The sequence below is a fragment of the Macrobrachium rosenbergii genome, chromosome 55, assembly GCF_040412425.1.
Source record: "Macrobrachium rosenbergii isolate ZJJX-2024 chromosome 55, ASM4041242v1, whole genome shotgun sequence".
NCBI lineage: Eukaryota > Metazoa > Arthropoda > Malacostraca > Decapoda > Palaemonidae > Macrobrachium > Macrobrachium rosenbergii.
Window position 1 is genome coordinate 55,919,485 of NC_089795.1, and position 22,500 is coordinate 55,941,984.

Sequence of the window (22,500 nt, forward strand, 5' to 3'; positions counted from 1 at the left end):
CCAAAAAACTTGCTTTACGGCCGTTACCAAGTTTGTGGTACTTGCAAACGAAAAAGATGCTCTCAGTAGCATTAAATTCAAAAGTATAACAATACCCTCCTTGGCGAAAAAAAAAAGTCAAAAATATTAAAGTACCAGCGGGAACAAAGAATTCGTACTTAACATATTAATATGTTGAAAGATTACGTAACATAAAAGCATTGTCCCTTTTGTTCCGATCCAACTACTCCTGGGACGGAAATCACGCCTTTAATATTTTCATTAGCAAACACAATTGCTTTAGGTTCTTCGCGGAAGGTCTAAAATACGCTGTTCCTGCTCACTGCTGCTGCAACAAAGATCTTGGATAATTACGACTGCAAATACTGCGAAGTTGTTGCACGTTCTTTATGTACGTTTGCTCTAATGAAGACGAAATAACAATTGTCTCGTAACAAAGAGATCCGGAAAGAAATAGGTTCTCTATTTGCACAATTTAACGAATGTGAAGCAAGCATTTTTGTTTTTCCATGTATAAAAAGTATTTGGCTGCAGGAAAGAGCGGGCAGAAACTTGATTGTTGTGGTAAAATACATTAGAAACAGTACGAGAATGTGTTTCATGTCACACCTTCGTTACCTGCATTTCGTTATAAGGACTGTGGATACTCTTACTTAATAAATACAGCATATATGCTACAACACACAGCATTGTGAATTTATCATTGAAATGTAACGAAATAAGGAATTCCATTTTCTTATATATCCTGGAAAATGTAGTTGCTGAAAGAATATTATTAGTGACGGTTGCTTCATCCGCCAATGGTATAACACTGCACAAAGGTATCCAAAAAACTGAATTCATCCTCAACAGTTTATCTATTATACTGATGATTTACACAGTTCCCATAACATTCTTGCCTTCAAACGATACTTTACTTCCCTTTCTCTTTTCTCCCATACATAATTTACGAAAAGAGCGGTCAGTCCAGATTTTTACTTGGCTTTCAATTTAGAAAATATCACTGCATTTTAACTCTTACATAACAGACAAAAAACTTTATTTTTAACTCATCAAAAATGTCTTATTTCCATCTCATTCATTCACAATTACTACCAGTTGTTTATGGAGACTTGGCCCATCTCATCTCTAAACTGTATAATTCTACCTTAATTTTCCGTAAAGGGATTAATGACTTCCTATGCATAACCACTCTCTCTTAATATATTCCTATTCCTTTATTACTTCAAAAGTTACGAAAACTTCTGAGCAGCATATTTATTGTCAATAATATTAGCCGAAAAGGAACTTCTTATCATTTGCAGATACTACAGTGCTGACTGTGTATAATGAAGAGAAACTGCAGAGACTAGTGACAGTTTAAATGTGATGGGAAGACGAGAGAGTTGAGAGTAAATGTTAGGGAGTCATCCAATGAATGACTGACAGAATGCCATAAAGATTCATTCCTCGGTTCTCGAGATATTTTGTTAAAACTATGAGGTGGTGTATCTTCATCTGCGATCTCGAGAAAAAAAGAAGTTATTTCCAAGTTCATGGATCAGCTTTATTTACTCAATGGCTATGTAACACACTTAAAATCGTTACGTGCCTTAAAATTTACTTCTGAGAATGTTAAAAGAAGCATCTTAAAGGCAGCTTTCGATGTCTAACAACTCCTCCAGAAAATTATATCTCTGCTGATAAAAAAATGTTTCAACAAACTTTTTGTAGAACATCCTTATTATTGTTTATATAAATATATAACACTACTAAGCTTGTGGTACACTGTACATACTAGTTATCGACAAATCAGACATCTACCGACAAATGCAAGAAACGACGGACCACTACTGTAAAAATGACACTTAACCCTGTTAGAGATTCTTTAAGAGCAAAAACCTTGCAATCTGGGAACCGTAGGCAGTGTATATAGCAAATGACATCCACATACTTAGAAAACATTTATCAATATATCCTTTACTGACAAATGTATAGGTACGAAGATATTAGTCTGAAGCATAAATTATAACTTTTGTGTATATGTCGTCATATTTATCAGAGTATTTACAGGTTTCGTTTATTGACAAATTTTCGAATTCATTACTCTTCTTTATCACTTAGTTCAGATAATTTTTTTTCGATTTCTAACTGATTTCATCTAATTTCAGATGCTTAAAAAAGCGTCTTGAAGATCTGGATGTTCCCTTGTTTTATGCACTGGCACACGGCAGGCGGACTCACCAGTTTTCGAGTAATCATTTTAATTGTATAACTGTCGATCGAATATTATAGTTCATATGCTTTCTTTTTTACCTTTCCAAAGGTCTTGTGCCTCTTGGGTGTGGCTATCACCGAAAAGAGCCATGGGAGTGTCGTTGCCACCGAGATTCCTATTTATCTGCTCCACTGTACGCACAACCTGCCAATTGCACCGGGCTGTGACTATAGAGACAGGGATTGACTGTTCCCTGCAGATGTTTGTAACTATTACCACCATGTAATTGCTTTTTTTGGGGGGGTGGCTCGTTATGATTCCACTATGGCTGTACCTATCTATGAAGCATCCTGCAGGGATTTATTTGAGGTAATCGTTACATAATCATAACGTGTAAAGGTATCCAACCTTAACCAAAGAAGTTATCTCTTATTCTGCCTTTTTCCCCTGCGCGGGTAATGCTTTGACTCATTCAACTATTGAGCAATTGTTTGTATTTGCAGTAGAATTAAGGTCTTGAAGAAACTATACTTGCTTCCTGGTTTCTAAAATATCTTGAATCTCGTACTTTACACTTTGGTCCTTTTAATAGGTTCCAGAAGGTAGTGGGTTGATGTGGCTTTTTTTTAGCAACATTCACTTCAGGGTGTGGTGTCCCTGCCTACACGAGTTGGGGTAGAAGAGACTCTTCAGCCTTGGCAGGCAACTCTTTTAGGAGGACGCTCCGAAATCAAACCAGCGGGTAGAAGGGACCCCCTTAGCCTTGGTAGGCAACCCTTCTAAGAGAAGGTTTACTCTAAACATAAACCTGGTTCTCCAACCATGGACTGTGCTACAGCCACTGTACAGAGGCCTTCCATGGTCTTGGGTTGAGTTCTATTGCTTGAAGGTACAATCAGGCATTTTTCCTCTGTTTTGTTCACTTTCCTGTTTTTTTCGAAAAGAGGGTAGGACAGGCTGATGAGAAAGCAAAAGCTGCTTGGTGGATAATCAGGGAAGAGCCTTCGTCTTTCCCTAATCTTTTCCCCTGAGCTTTTTATAATTCCTACATCCAACCTGACTGTCCTCCTCTAGTTGTTGTGGCAAATCTTGCGAGTTTCTTATTTGCTTTACAAGGTGTGCCGGCCCTACCTTATCGACCAGTTGCTTCTGGAACTTTTTTCTAATGACATATGGTCAGGTTTATTTATACTTCCAATGGAATTTTTGTAAATAATGTAAATAAAATAATGTAAATACTGTAGTTGTTGATGGTATTATTATTGTTTGTTCTGTTGGCTTTTACAATGTTACTGTCATTATGAGTATTTATTAGTTTTGGTACTGATATTATGTTGTTAATTTTAATTCTTTCGGGAGATATTGAGCTGAACCCTGGCCCTGTTACTCAAATATTCGGGGCTTAAGGTCAAATTTTCTTGATCTCCAGAGTTTTGCTCATAATTACGATTTGATGTTTTTATCTGAGACACTTGTAAGTAGTAACAAGTCAAAGGTTTAGTTTTCAACCCCCAGAGTTTGATGGCCCTGACTTTACTTATCCCTCCCCCCCCCCTATCAGTGGTATTCACTGGACACCGATAAAAAAAGAAAAAGAAAAGTAAACCTAACTGAATCTCCTCTCCATCAAAGGTAGGCTTGCTTATTTATTAGACACCTATCAAAGATTTCAAATGTTATTAAAAAATCTCTCCCTCTCCCTCTAAAGTATTCTTCAGACACCAACCAGTCATAAGCATACATTTAGTCATGACTCCTGATTCAACAATTCCATGACGAGGCGGCAGGACAGAGAGCGCTAGAATTCAATGATCACATATGAATGTTGCTCAGCAACATTCACACTACTTACTTGATACGTAAAGCCACACATTACCGCTGTTAGCTAATCGTTGAAATTAGATTACTTGCAAGAAAAAGAATCATAATTAAAAGTCTATCAATCAACTTGCTTTATTAAGTTCAACCTCCCTCCCACCATCCCAGGCTGCTTCGACCTTCCGTTACCAACTTCCATCGCATGAAAGCATCACTAATGACAACGGTTATTTTGAAATCTCCCTTACCAACAAACGAAGCCTTAAAATATTTGCATAAACTCATTATTTACACCTGCATATATATATATATACATATATATATATATCTGTATCTATATATATATATATATATATATATATATTTATATATACATACATATGTATATATATATATATATATATATATATATATATATATATATATATATATATATAATATATATGTATGTACGTTTGCGTTTCCCAGCGTGACGGACACTCACAATTAACAAACAACTTCACCCACTCGTCCCAGACAAACTGAATAATTGCTATTCATGTCCTTCAGGAATAATTTCCCTTACTAGTGAAGGCGGCGACGCACAAGTCTCTCCCTTTCTGTGTGAGTGTATGTGTGCGTAAGTATCTCTTTCGCTCTCTTCAGTAATAGCTAATATGTGATTGTAGATAGCCTCAATACCAGAAGCATACATAAAATACCATTTTAGAATATTAGATAGGAATCTGATGTGCAAGATTCCACAGAATACATGGATGCTCGTAATTGCTAAATATCAAAATAAAGGAAAGTAAAGAGGAATCATACATTAAGAAAAAAGTTAAGTATATCTTAGTTTAACCAGACCACTGAGCTGATTAACAGCTCTCCAGGGCTGGCCCGAAGGATTAGATTTATTTTTATGTGGCTAAGAACCAACTGGTTACCCAGCAACGGGACCTACGGCTTATTGTGGAATCCGAACCACATTATAGCGAGAAATGAATTTCTATCACCAGAAACAAATTCCTCTTGTTCTTCACTGGCCGGTCGGAGATCATACATTAAGAGATCATACCCAGTAAGAGAGAGAGAGAGAGAGAGAGAGAGAGAGAGAGAGAGAGAGAGAGTATTTATTTCTTCTGCAGATTCGAGGCACTTTGAATGACTTATGCCTATGCTGGATATACCCAGTAAAAGAGAGAGAGAGAGAGAGAGAGAGAGAGAGAGAGAGAGAGAGAGAGAGAGAGGTATTTCTTTCTTCTGCAAGATTCGAGGCACTTGAGTGACATGCCTATGCTGTATGGAAAGGATGCTAAGAACAGACTATCAATTCCGTTTATGTAAAACCGTATACAGTCAAGATTTCCCCCTCTATGTTGTAGACAAACACGCACCAGTTTCTTGTAAGAGACTGAAGAGAAATTGTCAGTCACTTACTTTTGCAACGGTTAAAACTCCTTAATATAAGAATAGAGCAAATGATTCGCGCAACAAAATGAAGAAAAAATAATCAATAAAAATAAAAAGAGAGACACCATAGTCAAGAAATGGTGCAAGTCAGTTTTCTGGCTTGAAACCTCTGATGGTGAAAGAGGCAAAAGAAAAGTGAAGAGAATATTTCCAAGACCCACGAACAAAAGGTGATTGACAGAAAGCGCCATCAACTTAATAATAAGCTGATGTTTTGGCATCCCGGGTCTTGTTTTCATCTTTTAAGCCCCTCTGACGCAGTCGCCCCTAATAGACTTTTCATCCAAAGTCGGTAAATATTTGTCACCCCGATGGCACATATCTTTCACTATCTCCCCTTTTTCATAGAACAAAGGGGAGCATATATCCTCGTTAAAGGATACATTAAAAGAGCTCTTATTTTTTCCGACCTCTCTCTCTCTCTCTCTCTCTCTCTCTCTCTCTCTCTCTCTCTCTCTCTCTCTCTCTCTCTCTTACGCCCACTTGCTCACGAGTTTATAGTTTACTTCCATCGGAAGATTTCCGAGAACATGAAACTTGCAAAACAAAAGCCTCCGTCAGAGTATCTGAACTACGGGTTTTAATTTGAAAACAAACGGATTTGTATTCCACTACTAGACGAGATATTTTGTTACAAAAGGTAAAGAATATCAGATGCGATTAGGCTATGAAAAAATGAAAAAATAACACCCTGACAACAATATAGCACGGTAAATCTCATTGAGCTTTCCGAAAAAAACTCAAACTTCGTAACTGGATATTTTGTCCTTCCATGTCTGCAAGAAGACACAAACTACATGATCAATACTTCAGGAATACAGGAGTCCGGCAAGTTTAACAGACGTTCAGTCTTAGCATTTTAGTGTCATTATTTTTGTTCTGTTTGAAAGTATGTTCGATTAATAAAAGATATAATGAAAGCTAAATCACAGAATCAGCTAATGGCAAAGGCTGTTGAGGGTTGAAGTGAAGAAGTAGATTCCACAATAAAAATACTAGTTCGGTTTATCAACATTCTTAACCAGTTTCCTTTTAAAAAAGTCTGGATTGATCTTGCAAAATGGCTATTCGCATCAGTCGCATATAAGCATAAGCTTAACTCTGGAATAATAACGATATTACTTGAAATGTTTATGCATAATTCTGTTCTCCGGTTACCTAAATTACTGTGCAATAAGCTGTATTGCATTACCACTTAAATATCATTAGTATTATTAACTGTCTTAAACTTTTTATGGGGAGAAGGAAGCATATGATTATTTAGAGCTGTTAATCAGCTCAGTGGTCTGGTTAAACTAAGATATACTTAACTTTTTTAATTTAAAAGAGGAGACTTCAAAGAAAAGATAATGTTCACCGCTCACTGCTGCTTCACAATTTTGCACAAAAGCTGCATCATCCAACTGAAAACTGCTCACTGCTGCCTCACAATTTTGCACAGAAGCTATACCATCTAAATGAAACCTACGCCGTCAACTTTCATGAAAAAAACTTATTTCTCTAGATGTTAGAATTACCCCTACCTAAATTTTCTCACTAAAAATTTAATTTTTCTCAAGGCCGCAGGAAATATTACACATTTATTAGACTGCATTTAAAATTTTACTTACTGTATGGTGCCATTCTTACACTGCTTTTCATAATTTTTGTAATTTAATCTAAAATGGCTCCAAGGGATTTTTATATCAGTAATTATCCTTCAATGTAATCAGTTACACGACTCCTTCACAATTGTCGTTTGGAAGCAACCATTTATTTTCCTTAGATGTATTCCTATTCATTCTATAATCTTCTGTATAATCATATCTATTATATCTTACATTTTATCCTTAAGTCCTGAGCTCACAGAATACGTTTTGTCATTTTTTCCCTTAACCTTTTGTTTTCACCACATAATCTTGTTAAATAAACTTCTTCTGTAAAAGCAAGGCTTTCTAAAACACGAGTCTCTCCTTGTCTTCTTATCTGATTAATCAGTCACTTTGTTATTCTTCCCTCGACACTTTGCGCACTGTTATCGAATTTCGGCCGAAAGACTGTCACGGATAATTCATTCCCTTGTCTATTCGTATTTCTTCAGCATCTTAAAAAACTGAGCTGTCCTGAAAACACTACTTTCTTGGGCGGTATTAGTTCACCCTTTTTTAAACATATAACTAACTACTCACAGTTTTTCCTGCCATAAAAGAGGAATTAGATGGTTATTTTTTCATGCTATATAACTATCATATGCATTTAGCCTCAATGATGACCAATATCGCCTTTTTTAGTCTGCCAGTACATCTGAAATTAGTATACATCACCAGGCTCTTTCTCTCAGAATTTTGTTTTCCAAGCATGCTTATACTGTAGTCATTCTTTAACTGAATATATTCAATAAAAATTTCTCCAAAATACAGTTTCACTTGGTGGTCACAGATATCACTCGTTTGCGGCACTAGTTTTTTTGCTTTGTCATTACTGCGTGTAATTCATCTAATACATCCTAACTTCTTGCTGGAAGAACCAAGACTTCAAAAGAAGCCTCAGAAGTTTGCATTTACCACTCAGCCTTTCCTGCTCCAAGAACACTAGCATTTGCTGCCAGTCCTTCCCCTGTTGCTACTTTTGTTGTTGTTGTTGTTGTTTTAGCTACCACATCACAGGCATTTTAAAATATTCGGTCTCTTTCCTTTAGATATCAAAACTGATTCAATGAAAGTGTGTCACGTACATGTACTGAAAAGGGGACAGACTTACACATTCACATAGGTATCTTTTACCATACGTCTTTTTTTTTTCCATTCTAAGAGGGCGGAGCTAGAAGGTCAGAGTACCCTAGCTTCAGCAGGCCTCTAGGAGTGAGACTGCTACCCCCACACCCTTTTCCCGACCCCAGCTGACGCTGGTGATCCTTGAGGTGGGGATCTAGCCGCGGGTCTTAGGATGTATATATACATATATGTGTGTGTACACGCACAAACACACACATCCATATATGTACATGTGTGTGTGTGTGTGTGTGTGTGTGTGTGTGTGTGTGTGTGTGTGTGTGTGTGTGTAGTACAGCAAAGCAAAGGGAGCAATTAGTTTTCCGTTTCCCATAAACATTAAGAAGCATTCTCTAATTCCAGCGCCTTGAATATAAACAGGAAATGAATGAAGAAATTTACCCTTTCCACGCCACCTCGAATCAGTGACTTGGACAACCGGGTGCAGACACTTTAACTGTTGGAACATTTAAATTTTAATTTATACGATTATTGCGGAGAAATGTAATTATATATATAAATATACTTATTTATATACATATACCTCTCTCTGTCTGTCTGTCTATATATATATATATATATATATATATATATATATATATATATATATATATGTATATATATATATATATATATATATATCACAGACATACACACACACACACACATATATATATATATATATATATATATATATATATATATATATATATATATATATCACAGACATACACACACACATATATATATCACAGACTATATATATATCTTCAATAACGTAAGGTTACCCTAACTTCATGCGTGTATAACGAAGATAGTTAAACACAACATTGAACAAATCAAGTATTGCGAAGTTTTCGGAGAAGTAATTTTGCCGGAAAATAAGAACACCGCCACTTCACAACAAAACAAAGCCATGTGAAGCCGAAGTTTCCTGATTAGATTCCACCGATTCAAAAGCAATTTGGAAAAGATATTTAAAGAAAACAGAGCACAAAGGACGTAATAACAACCGTGTAAAGCAAACAAGCCACAGAATTAATTCTGTGTTCTAATGAAAACCCAGAGAAATGTGAGAGGAACGTAGGTACAGATCTAATGGAAGAACAGAGAGAGAGAGAGAGAGAGAGAGAGAGAGAGAGAGAGAGAGAGAGAGAGAGAGAGAGAGAGAGGAGGGAATTAAGTATGATGGGATGACAGGAAAAGTAATATCATTGACATTGTCTTATTTAAAAAGGTTAATGGGAAAGGAAACAGATTTCAAATAAGAGAGAGAGAGAGAGAGAGAGAGAGAGAGAATTAAGTATGATGGGATGATAGGAAAAGTAATATCATTGACATTGTCTTATTTAAAAAGGTTAATGGGGAAGGAAACAGATTTCAAGATGAGAGAGAGAGAGAGAGAGAGAGAGAGAGAGAGAGAGAGAGAGAGAGAGAGAGAGAGATTTAATTAAGAGATCACAAGAGAATCAGAGATGTAAACAAGAGGACGACAATATCCCCTAGACTAGAACCCGTAGGAGTGGGTTCCCTAATGAAGAGGAGAGATGCCATGAGATTAATCAGACGTAAGCCCTTAAATGCCCTTTCACTTAATTACCGAAGGGGAGTGAAAGAAACCTGAAACGCCATTCAACTTTCGCCCAAATACTACCGGCAGTTAAGAGGGCTTACTCTGTGTCAAGTGCTACTGGAATGGGGAAGTCTAGGTTAATATTTCTTCCACTCTCAAAGGGACATTCGATTTGATATGTCTTCACTCAGAGAGACCTCAAAAACCTCATTTCGCTGTTCACAAGAGGGGTTTACGGAGTTGAATGCTCATATATTATTTGGCTCTGAAATCTAGATGTACGCCTTTATAACTGACATGATTATTCATACCTGGGTATTCAAAAAACCCACAACAGTACAGTTATTCTATTGCGGACTCATTAAGGACACGGACACTTACTTAGGTATAAGTTACACATAAGAAAATTTATTTTGGGGGAAATGGAAAGCATGAAGAGTATTTCAAAGGTTGGCAGCAGATGGAAATAAACTTCCAGTCACCTAAACGGGGTAATACGAGGATTACTGATCTCCAGATTAAATATGGAAGTAAAAGGATACAGGCGTTATGAGGCCAGTTAAGAAGAGGAAGGACTCTCCTCCACAGTGTGAAAAGACGACGTTTGGAACCCACCGCAGAAGTGAAAGTATGGACATTTCGTGTGGAATAGAAATAGGAAATAGATGAGCCTTACGAACGTGAATGGCGCCGTATGTGCGTATATATTCGCAGCAAAGAATCCTAACTTTCTGTTTTTCACGACTTTTTATCCTGATTCCGCCTTCACAGGGGGTGTTCTTAACTTCCAGTTTTCAGAAAGTTTTCTGGAATGAGGTTGCTTTCCCAATGCTATCTCCATTTCGGTAGCCTCCGTCCATATTCGACTAACGGCCAAATACATAAATCACTGTTCAAGACAACAGAGACAGTGAATTTGAAGAAAGCATGATCATCTCCCAGTTCTCGCCCAGGCATCAGGCTATGGTCCTCTCACTTGGTAGGCGAGAAAGCAACTCCTAGTCCCACCCACCCTCTTGTATCTGCCAAGATAAAATCAATATCAGCATCGAAGTCGAAGAGATACGCCATGTATCATGCTCTCTCTGATATGAACAATCACTCCCCTTTCCAGAGAAAGAAAGCTATGAAAGGCTCATCCTCTATTTCTTTGATTGCTACAACACCATCTGTAGAATTACCCCGAAGTCGCAGGAGTGTCAAGCTCCCTCGCTCTAAGATAAATAGGTTAGCTGGACGGGAAAGTGCTTCACAAGCCCTGGGATTCCCTTCTGTCACCCAGATTTAATTCACCAATTCAATCTGGAGGTGTTTAACATTTGTTTGAATCCTGTCTCCTGCACCTTTCCCTTCCTTTCACTTCCAAGTATTCATTTCCTTTTCTTTCGATTTAATTCGGGACATTTTTTTTATTATTAAATGTTATGTCTTCTGGAAATTTCCTTACACATTAAAAGAGCTAAACAAATTAACCCTACTTGTGAAGACTCTTGTAAATCTAAGAAAAAAAAATACCAAAGCCGAATATTTATCTCAACTTTATCACAGAATACTTTTCAAAACGAAGACAGGACAAACTGATGTTTATTCAATAATAATATGAGATTCGTCAACATAATTATTTTTGCCCCACCCGTAATCCATTACGTGCATTTAAAAAAGGAATTATCATAATGTTTTTGTAATCAATTGTTTATTCCACAGACGTCCCTTCCGTTAATAACGTATATCAAAACCATATTAAAACGCACTTCCTGTTTTTTGTGAAAAGAAAAGTAAAAATCCATGTTGGTCCCTTTCCATAAATAGAAAAATGTAACTTACTATAATAGTGTTTACATTTTCTTATATATAAAGTCTGTGCGGGTTAGGACAAGGATGAAACCCACAGCAAATGAGTCGAATCATAATGCATTAGGTTAACGGGAGCTTAGAACAAAATACAAAGCCGAGGAAATGGAGCGACAGTTGAGACAGATGAACAAACAGCCTAAACATTTATTACCGATAAATGTGCTTGTACCTGCACACGGACAGAAAGTAACGATGGAATTATGTGATATAAGGGATATACGTTCAATTTTTTTTAGCGTACAGAGAGGAAAGCGTTCAACTTTAACTTGGAAATAAACTTCCCATGAAATACATAATCCCACTAAAAGCCTTGAAATAAAAAAAAAAAAAAAATGAAGGACAAATCCAAAGCAAACCAGATATACTTTCATGTAGCTTTGGAAACAATTTTTTTGCATGTTTCCTCGATACCTTCCTGGTATGAGATCTTACTGTCTCCTTTGGGAACATTACCCAAAGAAAATTATCTTTAGAAGTGAATTTTTTCGATCCCACATCCACAAAAATTGAATTCAGATACTCAGGAAACAGAGAGAACTGAAAGTGTTTGCATAAGTTCCGGTGATCATGACCAACGATATTCTTTCTATTTAGCCATTGTCACCACGGTAAGTGTGGGTTCATTCCGGACACAGTACAATATCTAATTCTGATGAGCATAGGCCAAAATGAATTCTAACTCATCTTGGTGTCTGAAAGAGGAAAAAAGCCGAAATTCGATTCTCGTGGATGTAAGATCGAGATTACATGCTTCTGAAGAGCACTGCCTTCATATCTTTCCGATGGGAGTTGGAGATACTCAGGAGAAAAGTATAAATAGTTGAGAAAAACGGAAAGTAAAGATTCTGTGCTGCGAATACACTCTCACACACAGCGCCATTCACATCCAAATTCACTCACCCGTGCTTTCTGCATATCAACCTCATCCACGCTATCAATGCTTCAAATTCTGGACCTTCCTTCCATCATTATTTTTAACTTTTTCGAAATATGCATGTTTCAGCTTTTTGAAGACAGATATAAAAATCTACGTCTGTCTCAAAACCAGATAAATTCCGTTCAGTAACATAGGGTCACTGCCATAACCTTACAAAAGGAAGCAGAGCAGGCTGACGAGTTTTGAACACAGGATATTCCATTCTTCCAGGTATCCATTCTTTCCCAACAATATTAATTATTTGACTTGAACTTAAGACTCTGATATTGTATTTGAATACCTCACGATACGCTGCTTGCTTACGTACAATTTCCAAGAATTCATTCGATCAGTATAAACAGGCACTATTCATTGACGCCAGTGGAGACAACTCTACGGGTATTATTAGCTCTAATAATCGTCGCTATAAGCAGAAAATAACAATATGGGAAAATTGGTGAACCTATCAGCTAGATAGCTGAAAATGTATTCAATGTCTGATTTCAGTCAGGAACAAAATCATCAGGAATAAACTCGGGTAAAAAAGAAGTTAATATTCTTTTATTGGAGATCATGAAACTAAAAAAAGCAGACTAATCCACTTTCTCTTAATTCTCGTGACGGACCTAAAGACAAAAATCTCTTACTCGCTCTCTTCTTCACACCCTCTGTCTCACATTTAACATATTCTTTACTTAATAATAACTAGCACTTTTTAAAATCGTAGCAGCCTGAAGAAGCGCTATATGGAGTGAGGTCCTCTCTGCTCATCATTTACCCTTCGTATCATATCCTCTCTGTGGTTCTATTCCTATTCCTCAACAATTAGTCTTTTGTTACTTTTCCATTCCGCTTTTCTTTTCCTCTCCTTTTTTATTTGAATTCTTTGCTAACTTTTAGAAATAGGTTTTTGACTCTTGGTCCGATTAGCCCTTAGTCTGATGAAGCGGAAGTATTTCACCCTCTCAAAACACCAAGCAGCAATGAAGAGACACTGCATCAAAGCTGCGACGAAGTCAGTAGATCCAGCCAGAACAGTAACATCAAGGTCTCAACCTTGAGTAACATCTAGTTACATACAACGATAACGGCTTGTAACGCTTGAAGTATTTTGCCTGCGATGATGTTAACAGCACAAGGGAATAATTAAAAATATCCAGCAGTTTCAGTGGAGCAAAGGTACCTGACTAAACAACAATATACAAAAAGACAAGGCGAATGAAAGTCTGTGTTCCGAAATCGCAGGTGTCCTCATCGACCACGGAATCTCTTTTTTCTCCAGTTACTGGATGTCCAGGTGGTGTGGTAATTATCGTATGCACCTGCCAGGCGAACTATAAACGCTAATAAGTGGGCGTGGCCGAGAAACTTTTCGTCTAAAATATATCCAGTATTTTTCCTCTTCCCGTCCGCACCTAGCTTTAGGGTGTCAATTTCTGTTTTTTTTATCATTCAATTAATGGTCACACTTGAATGAATGCAATGGCAGTGGGGTAGCTTTTTCTCTTCACAGGCCTTTCAAACCTTGTAAAATTCTTTATTTTTAAGTCATCCAATTTCATTCAAACTTTATTAATATTAGAGAAACAGCAAATCATTCAAGGCAACTGTATAAAACAATGCCAAAATGTACATTTCTCCGATGTTGGCATTAAATATCGTTTCCAAAAGAGCGAAAATTAAACCTCTTAAGCATAGAAAGAAAAATATTTAAAATGAGATTATGAACAATTTTTAACCTAAATCATTCTAGCATAAATCAATGATTGGCTTCTGCACAACTTTGATCTTTTTAAATGATAAGAATATAGTAACTGTCCACGTTATAACATACCAATTTACGGACTGTGGTTGACTTAACAAGCGTTGGAATTTAGCTGCCATTCTCATGAATGCCTTAGTGCTACGCTGCACGACCAGTTGGACGTGTCTTCTGGGCGTGTATTGTGCGTTAGTATTTGCAGCATTGATCCTGTTTATACAAAGAGAGAACATTCAATTGCAGTACACCATCTTTGCCGTGATAATGCGTTCTATATCGGGATACACAAAACCAGCATTGTTCGGAACAATGAAAGCAACGCTTTTTGGGATATAAATTATCCTTGAAATATGACACTGAAAAGCAGATTTCATGACTCTACAAACAAAGAGGGAAAAATTGTTACTATTCCCATGGCTCCAAGTTAAATCCGCAGTGAACAAGTACAGCTGACAAAATGGAAAAAAATTGTTAAAATGAAACGTAGTTAAAATGAAGATATACACAAAATAAAATCGGTTATTGGATTAATACAAACATCTAGCTATTTCTATCTTAGCGTACAAACACATTAGCGAAGGAAAACGTGTCCAATCCATGGAGCAGCCTTTTACCGAGTGCTGAATATATATAGTGTCAATAATCGTCTATCAAAGCAAGACTGCTTTATGAAATAAAAAAAAAAGTTTCTCAGCATACGGACTCATTGACAATAAGGATTCCAGAATATTTGCAAGGTATGTTCATAACCTTCCCTTTTACCACTGATTCAGGGTTTCTTCTTATTGGTACTTGAATAGGATAGTGCAGTACTGAATCTCTCATTCATATGGCAAGGGATAATGGAAATTTGAATATATTTAAGAAAACATCTAGTAGTATTCCATTTTTTAACCCGAACGTTCGTGAAGAGAATTCATGTTCATTGCACAGTTCAGCCCAAAACTGAAGGCGGGAGTGAGGTTAGGGGAATAACGTGATAGATATGTGAATAATCAATAGACGGACAAACTCTGATTTGCTTGGGAAATTAGCCACCCACCACTGAATGACAGTTTACAGAACTGGTAAATCGTGAAACCAGAGCCGTAAAGTAAACATGTATACATAATTTTGTTTACCTACAGTTCAGTAATATATCAAACCGATTTCTATCCTTAACAACAATAATAGAAGGAGGTGCGTTCGAGGAGAAAAGGTCGTTAGACTGCGAGCAGTCAGAAAACGGAAAGGTCTTTCTCCATTAGCATGATTTTGTTGACTTTCAATATCTAACATAAGCACGTCACACCTACAGTGAGATGCATCTCGCCCTGGTTGTTTACACAGCTGTCTGTCGAGACCTCGGAAAAATGTAAAGGAGAAATCGGAGGGAGTAACAAAGAGTGAAAGAAGAAGAGAAAGTAGAAATAACAAGAAGGGGGAGAAATCTCAGGCCCAAACAAATATTTTTTCTGTGGACTTTCGCTGAAGGACATTACCAAGAACCAAGAACGTCAACAAAGCACGAAATCTCATGACTACGCGTTGTTAACCAAGTTAAAAACCACAAACAAAAGAACAACAACAAAACAAATGAAACAATACGTTGCCTTACATTTGGCCACATTGCTCCAAGGCAGTTTGTCACACGACGCGGTTTTTCACCCGCGGGCAAAAAAAAAAAAAAAAAAAAAAAAAAAAAAAAAAAAGTACTACACTGAGATAAGAGTGAGAGAAGCGAAAACGGGGCGTTCTTCCACTGTGACCTTACCTTATCTCGGATGCCCTGCCTCATGCCTTCTCGCTCTTCCTCCAACTTCCTGTGCTTCTCCTTGCGTCTGTCTTCCGCCTCCCGGATAGCCTCCAACCGCTCGCGCTCGGCCTCCTCCTCCTTCTCCTTATCACCTTCATCACCACCGTCACCACCGCCGGGTAACTGGCCTGAAACACAAGAAACATCTGTGAGTCTTCCAAAGTAGGATTTGCATTTAGGGATAATTATGTGTGCGAGGATGTTTTATGCAAAAATAGCTGCTGTTGGGTTTTTGTTATGACATATGGACGGAGAAGCAGGTTAATTTAAATTACCGGGTTCATCTGTATGGCAGGAGTTTGGGAAGGAATTTGAGATGCTTCGACTCTCTTCGGTGACACTTAGGAATGGCGGTAACAACCGGAAAGAACACAGGAAGAAAGCACATAAAAAATAAAATAAATGGCATTAACGCCCAAGCAAAACAAAGATTTACCAGATTGCTTTTCATATGCAGAGAGAGAGAGAGAGAGAGAGAGAGAGAAGCATCTTGTAATGCAGTTTATTGTAAGCCAACTAGAAACATGGTTTAAAAAATTTGTTCCTGTCTATATGCTACTCAACTATTTTAGTTCTGCAGCAAGCATTATTTCCTTAACTAAAGAGTTTCCCGCACGACGTATGACTTTTTTATTTTTTCTTATGAATTAGTAGCTCATCAGCCGCTTGAAATAAAGGCTGCCGTTACCATCTCCATTTTCTTTATGAGCAATTCGTTGTTCCCCGGCATTTTTTCTTTGATCTGGTGTTGCAGTCTTAAGTTGCCATACGTTGACTAAAGTAGATTTGAAGCATAATTATTATCATAAATATTGTGTATACATTCTCATGGAAAGAGCCTATAGACCACTTCCACTGATTATAATGTCCATGTGGGAAAAAGAAAGAACAAGAAAGAACAGAGAAAAGTAGATTATTTTCAAGGTATTGATGATTCTTTTTGTAGTCAGGTTTAAAGCTTCTTTCCACCTTCACTTTTGTCGTTCCCTGCGAGTACCATCAAGGTGAATAGCCCAAGGCACTTATTACCTGCCGTGTTCATTAGGGACATAATGTACCTTCAGAGTTTGATGTTCCATAAAATTCTTGATTCCAACGATGAACTGCATCATTAAAGGAAGATTTTGAATTTTTTTTTTTTTAACAGCATATTCACCTTTTGAAATATTATTTGCTGCGGTTTCCTGCCGAGATTAACAGCGGTAAAATCGAAGTCTTTTTGTTTTTTTTTTAATTTTTCGGAGAAGGATGACGCTTCGCTTTTTGATCACGAAATTTATTTTATTATTTTCACACAGAAAATAGGTTACCTTACGGTTATTCGCAAAATGTACACATTTTCACTCAGCAGATTTCCTTCGGTCATTTATCGTTGTGGATTCTCCATTCCATTTAGAAGAACCAGTTGACATGAAAGACTGTTTAACGCTTTTGGATATAATACAAATACACATAATTTGAACTGTCAGCGTCAGTGCTCTTTTATTTATTGTACGACTTTACGTTCAGTAGTCTAGCCAAACCTTCAATAAATTCGATAGCTTTGGGATATCTCGAGCATCAACCATGAACCAAAATTCAAGTAACGGGTTTTAAATCTCCAGGCAACATTGTCTTGATGTCAGTTTTATTTCTGGATACTTCAGTAACATTCGAGTGATTTAGGGAGACTCTTAATACAAGCACATTAATTTATACGAACATCAGCAGTATTGAGTACATGCTTTAAATCTCCCTTTGTATCGATACTCCACGTACAATAAATAAACGAAGGTATAATCAATGTATCAATAAAAGCCGACACCAAGAAGGCAGTGCTTAAACACAACGAAAAGGAAGATTAGAATATGTGCATTTTAGGACCCAACAAAGACCATGTATTATTGCATATTAATAATAACATCTGTGCAGTGGTATATTCAGATTAGAATAATCAAAGAAAATTGCAGTGGTTATGCAATACTTATTATTTGAGCAATATGGACCATTATTAACTAGATAGTAAACAAAGACCAATGACAGATTACGTGAAGCTTAAACAAAGGTAGGTCAAGAGTCTCGAACAGCTAAAGCATTTAATTTCCACTGACTGTCTGGAATATTTGCTAAAGCGCTAGGACTGAGTTTGTTGCTGATGAAGCCAGTATTGAATACCTTTATGGTTATCATCGAATTAAATCTATGAACGTACGTGAATTTTATGAATAAAAAAATATGCCGTGTACTTGCATAAATAAAGCTATGTGCTCTATCACTAGATATAATAAAAGTTTGAATGCTTTATCATACAAGTAAGGCTTTCACGCTGTGGAAATCAAATTTCCCAAGACAGAATAACGATTTGTGGAAGACAAAAGAAACGAAAAGTGCGAAATGGTCTCCAGAGGCCTGAATGATCTTAAATCAACTAGTCAACCGAAGCAAATAACAACAGCAGCAGAAGTTACTAATAATAATAATAATAATAATAATAATAATAATAATAATAATAATAATAATAATATTAATAATAGGAAAAACTGAGCACTTCTGTGCCTAAGAGCCTTCCATGAAAATCGCTGGCGTTCCGTCTTATGAATATGTAGTTTAATCCACATTATCATATTACAAAGTTTATGAATACATTAAAAAGTTTAAAGCTGGCAAGGCTTTCCTAAAGACGAGGCGAGTCACTGGATTTAAAAAGAATTTTGTTAAAAATATATATTAAATTTTTTTGTTTAACAATCATTTAAAAGCAACCCCCTTGAATAATCACGTTTAAAAAATACTTCATTCAAAATGGAAATGAAAAAAAAACATAAAAAGTGAAAAACATGAAAATCAGTATTTTCGAGCGCTTCGAAGATTACGTAACTTTCAAACATTTCAAAATATCCTAAATTACGCTGAAGCATTGATGTCAGCTACGCAAGCAGCTGGCAACTTTCATAATAAAAGACAGTCGTCATTCAATAACCGAGCAGGTTCGTCTTCCTGTTTGCACGGAGGAAATCGCGCCAATGGAATTTCCTGACGGCAAATCAGCGATTCAATTTTCTCCTAGTTTCCGGTGACCTATTTCGGTAACAAACAGATTTTGGCGGCATTTATCTGGACCCTTCCCTTACCAAAGAATACATATAGCGTTTGACAGTGCTAAACTAAATAACGACGGATAGCAGTGGAACCAATAATGCCACACACGGCTATTTCGAAATATCACAAACTATTTTCGGTATCAAACCAATTGAATTTGCTCCGGTCTAATGGTTTCATGAAAAGGACGAGTACGTGTGACAGTCTGGTGTTCACGTTTATCTATTGCTCGAAAGTTTCCCAGCACGCACCTACAGACTTAATGGAAAATTAATTATTCCATTTTGCCTTCAGATATTTACGATTTTCAAGTGTGCAAACTATTAAAGAACGGTCGCCACAAAAATAAGACACTGAAATAAACTCCCAGCAGAATACTTGACAAAAAATTTATTTTGATGGTCCAGAGAGTTTTGGAAACCGTCATTTTCCATACATGAGAATGATGACAAAACCGAACGAAACCTAAGAGAAGAGGCTAAGAAATATTAATAAGAAATCTTTCCGGACGAATGATATACCGAGTGTAACCGAGTCTCTGAAGAGTAATCTGTCTCGTGTGTGTAGACCACTGAGCTGGAAGGAAGGCGCCGGTTGTGAAACTCCAGGATTAACTCTCTCTCTCTCTCTCTCTATCTCTCTCTCTCTCTCTCTCTCTCTCTCTCTCACACACACAATACACGTGCGCACACAGCAGTAAAGGAGGATTCTCTATATTTCTAAAAGGAAATCTTAGTTCCCTTTTTGAATATTACGCGGGAAGTCAAGACGAAATAAACAAGAATTCCAAGAGATGTTAAAAACAATGAGTGGCTAAAATATTTTCTTTTGAAATTCTATTTGCTAACGGTTTCACATTCTGGACCGTGAAGAGAGATTTCATGAAAAATCACACATATCACCCAAAATGTTTACTCTTCTATATAAGATAAAAAATATAAACAAAAGCAGTTTGCGCGGAGGCTTTGCGGAATATATTATTCCTTTTTTTGGGGGGCTAAATTTCACACTCAAATAAATCTAAGGTATAAAACGTGCTCATGAAAATTTTCACTAATTACATTACTTACAGTTAAAGTAAATGTGTAAATGTAAGTGTAAGGGAAAATGCCTTCGTTTCTTTTGTAGACTTCACCGTTTTGATTTCACTGACATTTTTCCGTAAGTGTTAGCCTACAGATGGAGATTAGTTTCTTCGTTCCATAGCTAATGAAAACAAGTAATACGTTTCCTCTGCAATGGGACTTTTTATACACATTTTGTTTACAGATATATTTCCGAGATAAAAACATATATCATTAAAGTCTCATTTAGGGAATATGTAGTCTAAATGAAGAATTAAGCGTGACAAAATGTAATACCTGAGAATGGAGGTGAAATTTGGATTGATGGTCCTCTTAGAAATATTATGAGGGATAGAGCGACACTTTATCAATTCCCATGCCCGGCCATTTATCTACCAAACTTCCCACTAAGTAGATCACATGAAGGGTAAGAGGGTGATAAAGAGGGGAGATAGGGAGGTAAGGGCCTCATTAATACGAAAATATCCCGAGGGAGGCTACACACTGATATATTTCTCGCATATAAACTTCTTCTTAAAGGGTTGATAATATGGTCATTAAGCTTCACGATGGGGAAAGAAAAAAAAGAAAACGAGAGAGAGAGAGAGAGAGAGAGAGAGAGAGAGAGAGAGAGAGAGAGAGAGAGAGGCTAAGCTTTAGTTGCTAAGTTTAAGAAATGAAAAATCAAGCAGGCATTTTCTTTTAGAAAAGACAGCTTTCCTCACACAAAGATAATTTCCATCACCATGGAGATGAATTTTATCTTTGCGCGAGGAAAGCTGTCTTTTCTAAAAAAAAAAAAAGCCTACTTGATTCTTCATTTCATAAACACAATCTAAAGCTTCTCTCTCTCTCTCTCTCTCTCTCTCTCTCTCTCTCTCTCTTCGTTTCCTGTTTTTCTTTTCAAAGTAACCTAGTCAAATGATAACAAAAGATATACGAAAGAAAGAATATCTAGGGAGATAATGATAAGAAACTTCTTTTACAACTCAAACTTTTTCTCTAAATTACCGATTTTATTCTAACTGGTATTCCTCAAAGTTTACATTGTTGTTTTCATTGTTGAGTAATAAAAAAGGACAAAACGGCAGGAGAAAGCAACTGAAACATCAATAGAGAAAAGCGAAGAGTTATTTTTAGGTAAAATGAGGTAGCAACAGACTAATGAACGCGAAGAGACTAACAGGAAAAGTTTTTAGAAGTTTTATGAGGTATGGAATGGTAAATGAAACTTGAACTAGCAGAGCTCGCTTCCCCCCCGCGGGCAAGATATTTTTTTGAAAGAGTTTTTTTTAAAGAATTTTCCACTCACAAATCTCAATCTCAACACATTTTATTTCATCATAAAGCATGGAAAATTCAAAGCAAGAAAACACACACATATATATGGCCAAATCAGAATGAAATATCTACTGGACCTCTTTAAAAACGATGTTGTCAGTTACAGGATGGCTCCCAATTTTCCCTTGCTGCGAGCTCTCAAAAGCCTGAACATGAAGTGAATCAAATGAACGACCGCGAGAGCAGGCGACATATAACTGGCCGTGTGTGAAGACAGGGGTGCGGAGGTAGACGCCAACTTTGTCGAATGTTTGTCCATGAGCTTTGTTGATGGTCATGGCATACGCTAACTTCACTGGAAATGGTCTGCGGCAAAGATTGAATGGCACATTGACGTCATTTTTAGTACTGAGCGTGATACGGGGAAGAAAGTGAATTGTGCCTCTGTGGGTTCCTGTAAAAAATTTGACTTTCGTCACCCTTGGTTTGATATCCATTACCACCAGTCTAGTGCCATTGCAAAGGCCCCTGGCCAAGCACAGATTGTGAATAAGCATAACAACTGCACCTTTCTTCAAGTTCAGTGCAAGGGGGGGGGGCAGCCCAGCCAAGTTAACAGTGTTCAAGAACTCTACTGGGTACATTTACTGTTGAACTGTGACATCCTCTCCTTCCACTACCCCAATATAATCTACACTTAAAAGCGATACCTTGTTGCCGAGCAACTTCTCCAAGATTTCCTCAATTCCTCAGACGTACATCCTCGCCGATTGGACAAAGCAGAACTTTTTGAGGTATAGTCACATCCTCCGAAGTGAAGGACTGTCCATAAAGTTTGTCAGTTACATTTGCACAGACACACTGCTGTGGTAAAGCAACTGAAAATTCAGTCTTGGCATTCTGAGATCTTGGCAGTGTACCGTTACCAAGTTGCAACAACTACTAAGCAAAAGCAATTTC

The 22,500-nt window shown here is 37.0% G+C and overlaps 1 protein-coding gene across 4 annotated transcripts in view; it reads right to left on the reverse strand.

Moving 5' to 3' along the window:
- cpx (complexin) overlaps window positions 1-22,500 on the reverse strand; it is a 356,338-nt gene that overhangs the window by 97,689 nt on the left and 236,149 nt on the right. For all 4 annotated transcript variants that reach the window (XM_067098603.1, XM_067098602.1, XM_067098600.1 and 1 more), the window contains exon 3: window positions 16,076-16,245. In XM_067098603.1, the coding sequence (XP_066954704.1) occupies window positions 16,076-16,245 (170 nt within the window). The remainder of the gene's footprint in view (window positions 1-16,075; window positions 16,246-22,500) is intronic.